Source organism: Chrysochloris asiatica, unplaced genomic scaffold, assembly GCF_000296735.1.
Source record: "Chrysochloris asiatica unplaced genomic scaffold, ChrAsi1.0 scaffold00024, whole genome shotgun sequence".
In the NCBI taxonomy this organism is placed as follows: Eukaryota; Metazoa; Chordata; class Mammalia; order Afrosoricida; family Chrysochloridae; genus Chrysochloris; species Chrysochloris asiatica.
This window is the reverse complement of record NW_006408542.1, coordinates 2,429,261-2,438,239: the sequence shown is the minus strand read 5'-3', so window position 1 is coordinate 2,438,239 and position 8,979 is coordinate 2,429,261. Positions and strand designations below refer to the sequence as shown.

The window sequence follows — 8,979 nt, the reverse complement described above, 5'->3', positions numbered from 1 at the left end:
ATATATGAATATAAGCATGTTTTTTCCCTCCAAAATATTCATCCAAAGAGAGGTAATCCCTTATACTAACTTCTTATAGGAATTTTCATATTGCAAGGTGCTTTACTTTGAATAAGAAGTACTACTTGTGGAAGATACATTAATGGCAGACCTTGCAGTTTAATGCGACATTGCATTCGAGTGTTTATCCTACAATAACACATTATTCCTGTGGGAATGATCTTAAAACTGGAAGTGCTGAATCTTGTACACAGTCTTTTAAGAATCACTTTAAATGTCAATGCAATTCATTTACACATCGTGGAGATTACAAATTAAAATAAATTTAAAATGTAACTGTCTTAATTTTATACACTACATTCTGAGTTTTATGCAAATCTTCCTGTGATAGCCCCATACAGAGATTTAGAATCTGCTGCATCTCAAACAACTTAGATGGCAGAGAAGGGGCTGCGTTCACAATCATGGTATTAAATGACTTGAAAGGTGGCCTATGCAAAGACAATTACAGAACCAGCAATGCTGCGAATGCAGTTGAAACTCTTGAATACAAATGGCTTCAAGACATAAAAGGGAGCACGGTGAATCCAAACAATGAGCACTGATCTGCAAACCACAAGGTCAGAAGTGTGAGCCCACCAACCACACTGTGGGAGAAATATGAGGCTTTTAGCTTCGAGAAGGTTTACAGCCCAGAGTCACTATGAGTCAGAAATGACTCAATAACATTTACCAACAACAACAGTTATGTATTAGAATGGCAAAAAGCAGTATTTCTAATTTGCTGCAGTATTTTATATGATATTTTAAATATGTATTGTTGTTATTATTAAGTAATATTGAAGCAGTTCCAACTCATAGTAATCCTCTACAGAGTTTTCAAGACGCAGATAGTAGGTTTGAACCACAGACCTTACAGTAGTTAGTAGTCCATTGCTTATGCTACAGCATTATACCAGGACTCCAAATATGTACAGATAACATCATTTATTTACATAGACATGTGGCAACTACATCTTTACCTCTAAATGTTTAGACACTAAAATGGCGAAACACCACTCTGTTTTCGGTAGATGATGCGGGTAGTGAAAAGGGAAGAAAAAGAGCCATGAGACAATAAAATGAGGTAAGCACTTGACTGTTTTGTCTAAAGCCATGATGTGCTTGAAAGAATAACTGACAAGCGAAGGCCTGTTACTAATCAATTCTGGGGACCTCCGTTTCTCATTTAGGCTAAATCATTTCTGGTTCTAAAATTTTATTTCTATTGTTCCTATGTTATTGTTGTTAATTTACACATCATGGAGATTACACGTAATAAAAAAATAGTTGTGTCACTTCTGACTCATAGAAACCCTGTATCTATAGCCCTGTATATATAAGGAATGGCTGATGGGTCTGAACCTCTGACCTCGTGATGTGCAAACCAGTGTTTATCCAGCAGCGCCACACCATATTATATTTAAATAATTCAGCAGCATTTGAAAATATAGAGAAATGCTGTTTTAGAGGCTATTAATTGATTATAAAATATCTTTATTATTACCATTTCATCTAACTTAGAAACAATACAATTCTGAAACATCAGTCCTGTCCTTCTACCCTTATGAGTTTAATTTTGCACTAAGCTCTGGGTACTTCCCTCATGGTAACTGTGGTTAGGAGTCATTATTTTCAATTCTTCAATTTTTGTTCTAGGATTTATGCATGACTATACAAAAGTTATGGGCCATCTTAGTCTAATTTTCTTGTTGATTTAGTATAATTTGAATTTTCTCTAGAGGTGAAGTGTCCAATGATCCATTCATACCAAGGTCGTTTTTGCCCTCTGGCAGAATCAACCTAACTCAGTCTTCAATCTTCACTACAAAAGTCTCCCAGCTCGTCTAAAGATACACTCTTTCTTGCCAGATGAGCTGCATTTTTAATTAGCACACTCTCCTCACGGAGCACCATCTTCTGGAACTCAAGCGGAATGAACCTGGTAACAACAGATGCTGATCTCAAGAACACCACTGGTAAAATCATCCATAATGTAGAGGTGACCTAGGCAAGCTGCACTCATTCCCTTGCTCACACCGACACAGCATCACCATCCTCTGGCTTCCAGGACTGTGCACGTGCACACACACCCCTAACACACACCCATCACATCACATCAGTACCTTGTACATTTTACGATGTTTATTTGAGGTTAATAAAAGCTACCAATATCTGTCAACTTGTGTTTGTCTTTTCTGACTCAGCTCAAATATTACCACTATTCAGATGTATACTTGCTAAGGTTCACACAGAGGGTTAACTAAAATTAGTGCTTACCTTCAATCCTCTTTAGAGCTGAAAGGCACATATCCTTCCTTGGAAATTCAAAAGGATTGTTGCAGGTTCGGATGGTGTCACACTCACATTTGCCGTTGATTATATTGCAGCCAGAGATAAGGTTTTCATTGCAGCGTTCAAAACCAAGTAGTTGGTCGTCATCCCAGTTTTCATCTGCAAAGCAATTAAAAAACAATGTTTGGGTGTAACTTCACTTAAGAGCAAAGTTGTGCAGTGATATCAAGATTAACAACCAATTTTGACACCTTCAATTTGTGAAAGGTGGTTTGGCTCAACGTTTGCAACCGAATGAAACTCAATCTCCTCCTAATAACTGAGAAGTTGAAACTATATCCCATACACGCAGACACTAAATCACTATAGATATAAAGGTTTGTGATTAAAAGCCGTTGCCTCTCTTATGTGCTATTACAGCAGTGATAGAAATTCTCTTAATATTTTAAATTCCACAAAAATATTTCTGGATTTCCCCCATGCTTAGTAACATGAAAGAAGTTACACTTGTTGGTCTACAAAATGATTTTTCAAAGCTACTCCATCTTGTAGAGACCAGCTTCAGATTTAAAACGGCTCTTCTGTCTTATACATCAATGTAGCTAGTATACATTAAAAGTCAGATACTGCTAAAAGAGTCAAGGAGAAATGGAACAGAATCAAGAATCCGGAAATTAATCCATCCACATGTAGCCAACTGATCTTTGACAAAGAGCCAAACTACATTGAATGGGGAGGAGATAGTCTCTTCAACAGACAGACAGTGCAGGCAGAACTTGACATTGATATGCAAAAGATTGAAACAAACTTTACCACAAACTATATTAAAAAAACCAAACTCAGCAATGATTAAAGACGTAAATGTGAATCCCAGAATTATAAAGCTCATCAGTGAAAAAATAGGGACAAATTTAAGGGCACATATAGGCATTGCAAGAACTGCACAAATAAAAGGAGGCAAAATAGATGATTGGGACATACTAAAAATTAGAAATTTATGTGCATCATAAGATTTCACCAAAAGAGTAAAAAAGGAGCTCAACAGAATGGGCAAAAATCTTTTGCAACGACATATCAGACAAGGGACTAATCTCTAAAATATATAGGAAACTACAACACCTCTACAAGAAAAAGACAAATAACCCAAATAAAAAATGTGCACAGGATATGAACAGACACTTCACCAAGGAAGATTATGTTCCTTTAGCCAACAACATGATCATTAGCAATTAGAGAGACGCAAATCAAAACAACAATAAGATAACATTTCATGCCAGCAATACCTGTAAAGTTCAAAAAAGCAGAGGACAATAAATAATGGCAAGGATATGTAGAGTCTGGGACCCTCCTACATTGCTGGTGGGAATGCAATATGGTCCAACTACTCTGGAGAACAGTATGGCACTTCCTCAGAAAGTTGGAAATAGAAATACCTTATGCTCCAGCAATTCCTCTACTTCAGAATATATCCATAAGAAACATGGGCCATAACATGAGTACATATATGTACACCAATGTTCATAGCCGCACTATTCACAATAGTAAAAAGACAGACACAGCCTAAGTGTCCATCAATTGAAGAATGGATAAACAAACTTTGGTACATACACACAATAGAATACTATGTTACCTTGAAGAATAACATGGAAGCTGTAAGCCACCACATAAAATGGATGAACCTTGTGGACATTATATGGAGTGAAATTAGTCAGTCACAAAAGGGCAAATACTGAATAAGAGCATTATTGAAAAAGTTTAAGAAAAGATACCCAAACTAAAAGGAAAAAAAAAATTCTTTGTTGGTTACGGGGGGAGGGGTACGGGAGTGGAGTGGGTTGGGTTGGAACACAGGATAGGGGAAAGACACACCATAGTTTGGATGTTGGGGAGGGCAATACCCAAGAAGGGGGAGGATGGAAGAACAAGGTAGATAGGGGAACATTGAAAGCAGGTTTGCATGGGCTATATGGAACAGAGGTAAATAGTGATGTATACTCAACCTTGGAACAACTGTGATACAGGGATTGAGGCATAGTCTGAAGAGGGGAAATAATATTAAGATGCTTGACTGTCTTATGAATATTGGTTTCCCTTGCCACACTACTGTAAAATAGACACCTGAGTGGGCTAGAAAGGAATATCAGGAAACACGATTACAGAAAGCTTGTAAATGATTGGAATACCTAAAAGGGATTCTAGAACTTGCCCAGTGAAATAGGGGAGTTTTTATGGAGCCTTTGCAGTGGATAGGACCTTAGGTGGAATCCTGTGCCCCATCCAGAACCTTCTGAGGTGGGACATTCCCACTTGAAAGGACAAGCACACCAGCCTGGAACAGCTAGAGCAACAAAAGATACTTCTTGAAAGGAAGATGAGTAGGAAAAGTCCAAAACAAAAATGGCAGTCTGTTTGGCTACTACAAAACCAAGCGAGTTTACCGGAAGCCATCAGGGCAAGCAATCAAGTCCCTTTAGCACAAAGCCCTCTCCAAGACTGAAACTCAAAGGGAACACATGAGCAGGCATGTAAGATTACTGGTGACCACACTGGTCTACTGGTGAGTGGAAGAGGGGGAAAGGCAGCAATGAAAATATGGGCTGAGTTTGACCACGTTCCAAAGACTCCCGTTGACCTGGAGATGAGAGAGAGAAGAGGAAGAGTTGGTTGGTTTATAAGACCTGTGGATTCCTGAGCCCATGTATAAGGACATAGCCAAGGAGAACTAGAGCTGAGAGTGAAGCATCCCGCTGATTGATATGAAGTGAGGGCAGGCGCACAAGAACACCCAAAGTTGCAGATAGTACCCATTTGACCTAGCCTCGATGGCTTTAATAATCAGAACTGAACTAGAGGAAGATTTTTAAAAACACAATTTTTGATACAGGAAACAAGTATAAATTGCTACAATTTGATGAACTTAACCTATACTTACGGATGTAGTATCTCAAAATACCAACCGAGAGGGAAGGAGTCTTCACATTAAGTATTAATCCTATCCCCTCTGAATACAGGGCAGATAGGGACAGGCAAGTTAAACACTGGCTACCTAAAATGAGGGGGCAATAAAGGCACGAAGTGACTGGCTTACAAGTTTTCAAGAGGAACTTTAGTTTAAGAGTATGTGGGGAAAAATAGAGTCCCCACTGAATAGCTTTCATCTTGTCTAAACAGGTCTGGTGCAGAGATGGGGATAAGATTCTTATGATTCAATAGTGAGTAATTGGTACCGTGACTAATTGCAACTGTCACAACTGTAAAGTTAGAAATTCTATAACAAAAAGGGGGGAATAGTTAATCTTACAGTCCAGGAACAGAAGACCCTAGGACTATCAGGGGAGAAGAGTAGGAGCGGGATGTGGAACCTTATCCAGAGAAGCAGTGGCACTGAGATGGAGGCAAAGATGAGGTCGTGGAGAGAGGGAGCAGCTGAGAATTCTAGACTCATAGAAAGAGAAAGACTGTGTGCAGGCTCGGCCAGGTGGCAGGCTTGCAGATTGTGCCCTTTTGTTGTTTAAATTATTATATATTCTTGAGTGTTTTTGTGTACATCCCTGCTTCCCCCCCACACCCCCCATAAAACAAACAAACAAACAGAGAGAATAGAAGCAAATACTGTTGAATGATGATGCACTGAGGGGATTATAATCATTGCACTGAAACGATGAGCATAAAACTAGTGTTTTCCCATGGAAGCTATCACTCAATTCACAATACAAACTTTAAAAAAAGAGTCAAAGACAGACAACGGAGCATATCTCCTTGGATGCATTTTGGGACAGCTGCAAAATGTCCATCATCACCCACAACCAAAACCAGAAACAGCAACAAAACTAAGGGCTACAATGTGGAGAGAGGCTGACAAAACTGACTGAACTTCAAAGCTGAGACCAAATCATAGTGCCCTCATGATGGACTGAAGTTAGCTATAAGAAAGCAGACTTTAAATCTAGCTTTCCCGGGGCCAAGCTCAGATAAATGAACAAGCATGATGGAACCTTTGGCAGGCGTGGTCCTTACTAATGTTCCTCATAAGGGAAGTACCTCTCATAGGAATCCAGACTATTGCTCCATGAATCCCTGGGACACTGAATGGGTTTTTCTCCCTCTCAACATTATCTGAAATAGAGACTTTATCTCATCTTAACTGGGTACTGTTAAATAGTAAACATGTTTCTGATAACCCTATCTGGAGAGAACTTTTTTTAAGTGCTTGAATTTAAAATACCTACACATGCTTGTTCAAACTAAGGCAGGTATGAATGCCATCTTAAGAATTTGTTTGTTTTTTTTTTAAGAACTTGTTTAATATAAAAAATAGTGTCAACAACTGGCTATGAGTTTTCCAGCACTAACTTTTATTTCTGGCATCAGCACTCACTTACTGCATTAATTAGGCAAATGAAAGCTCTCCTTCACTGAAATAAATAAATAATTTTCTTGTCAAAGGGTCTTTATAAGAATACCATTCGCAATATAAAGAGCTTCAGGGCAATTCTTTGAAAAGGGAGAACAGAAAACCTCCAGTTTTGATTACTGGAGAACAGGCTCACTTATTTGATCAAAGCCTGAACTCAGAGTAAAATGATTATCTTTTGAATTACGTGTTTAAACAGAAACACAATTTATCTGTTTTAAAATTTGTTTTCCTCTTTAGCCTATATTTGGTCCTTACAAATGGCATGCATACATGCATACAAAGGTACATTCTTATTTTCAAGGCAACAGTGAAATTACTAAATTACTCTGAAAGGGAATCCAGAAAAGAATATATTGAGAGAATGCAATGCTTTGAAAAGGAAGTGATACTTAGCCTTCAATATAATAAGGAGCTCTGGTAGCGTAGTGGTTACGAATCGGGCTGCGAACCTTAAGGTCAGCAGTTCGAAACTACCAGCCGCTCCACAGGAGAAAGATGAGGCTTTCTACTCCCGTAAAGATTTACACCCTCGGAAACCCTGTACAGGGTCGCTATGGGTCGGAACCGACTCGATGGCACTTAACAACAACAACAACATATAGTAAAATGGTGCACGTAGGTGATTTTTTTGGTCTACATTTAGCTGCTGACAGTTGACATGCTATTAGTAACATAGGCCATATCCAGTTCAGTGAAAAAAATTTGCCATGTGGAAATTTTTTGTGATTGCAGGTATACAATTTGTAACTAAAAGACAGATTAACCTTATTGTTGTTACATGCTGCTGAGTCAAATTCAACTCATGGTGATCCAACATAGTTTCCAAGGAGCAGCTGGTGGATTTGAACCACCGACCTTGTAGTCAGCAGTCCAGTGCTTATCCTACAGCACCACACCAGGATTTCAATGCCCTAAACACACAATGACATTACTACATCACTGCTTTCATGCCTTTGCTCAATGAGTACGATCTGCTGGGAACCCTTCACTCTTCTATTCCTCTGACATAGACTCCTGGTGTGGTGTGGTAGGATAAGTACTGGACTGTGACCTATGAGGTCAGTAGCTCAAACCCTATACAGCTGCTCCTCGGAAACGCCATACAGGATCAGTATGAGTCAAACCAACTTGATGGCAGTTAACAACAAAAACAATTCCTTTGATAGCTCCCATTCATCTTTCAAGACCTAGCTTAAATATTGCCTCTGAAATTTCCTCCAATGGGCTGCTCGATCCTTGGTTCTCCCACAACAAATACACAGAGATTTCTTTTATCTTGCAGCAAATTATTTTGTTTTTGTTCTTGTTAGTTCCGACTCGAAATGACCCTATGTGCAACACAATGAAACTTTTATAGAGAATTCTGGCTGTACTACTTCCAAGATGGATTTGGTTCATTTTGCCAATAGACCATGGCATAGTCATGCCAATGCCATAATGCATCCATTCCTCTCTGGAGCTTCCATATTCATTGTCCACTTTCACATGCATATCAGACAACTGGAAACATAATGGTTTGGGTCAGGTGCACCTTAGTCCTCAAGGTGGTATCTTTGCTCTTTAAACTTTAAAAAGGTCTCTTTTTTTGTTGTTGTTGGTTTTTCAAATGACTTTAATTCCAGGTGGTACAAAATTCTAAGCATAAAACACCAAAAAGCATCTCATGCAGAATTCTGGCCAGGTTTACTGACCACACATTTAGGATTAGGGCTAAACAGATGGACCACTGTGTGATTTATCTTTCTTCTTTTTTGTTACAAAAGTTTATTCTTAAATGTACAACAGTTTCCAATACAACACTTCATTCTAACTGTAGGTAACAAGAGAGATGGTCTAGCAGGGAACTCAAATGTTTAAACAGAAATGGAATCAAGGCACAATGAACAGTTTTTATTTTGCCAGATTTTTTGGCCAGGGTACCCTTCCCCAAGGCCTTTGTTTTTAGTTCTTCAAATTTCTTCTGCTTTTCTTTTTGTTTCAGCTTGAAAGTCTTATCTTCCTCATCCATTTCCTTGTTCTGTTTCTTGAGTTGTTTCATGGGCTTCTTCTTGTAACCTTCAAGACTTGACATGGTGCCTCCTTTCCCCAGACTTGTCACGGAAAGCCTTAAGAAGGTCTTTTGCAGCATATTTGCCCAATGCAATACGTCATTTGATTTCCTGACTTTTGCTTCCATGCATCGATCATGGATCCAAGTAAAGCAAAGTATCTCTCCATTCAAGTACCTG

At 38.7% G+C, this 8,979-nt stretch overlaps 1 protein-coding gene across 1 annotated transcript in view; it reads right to left on the bottom strand.

Moving 5' to 3' along the window:
- The window catches only part of CRIM1 (cysteine rich transmembrane BMP regulator 1 (chordin-like)), a 270,004-nt gene that overhangs the window by 209,643 nt on the left and 51,382 nt on the right, over window positions 1-8,979 (bottom strand). The window contains exon 2 of the mRNA XM_006839357.1: window positions 2,320-2,493. Coding sequence (XP_006839420.1) covers window positions 2,320-2,493 — 174 coding nt within the window. The remainder of the gene's footprint in view (window positions 1-2,319; window positions 2,494-8,979) is intronic.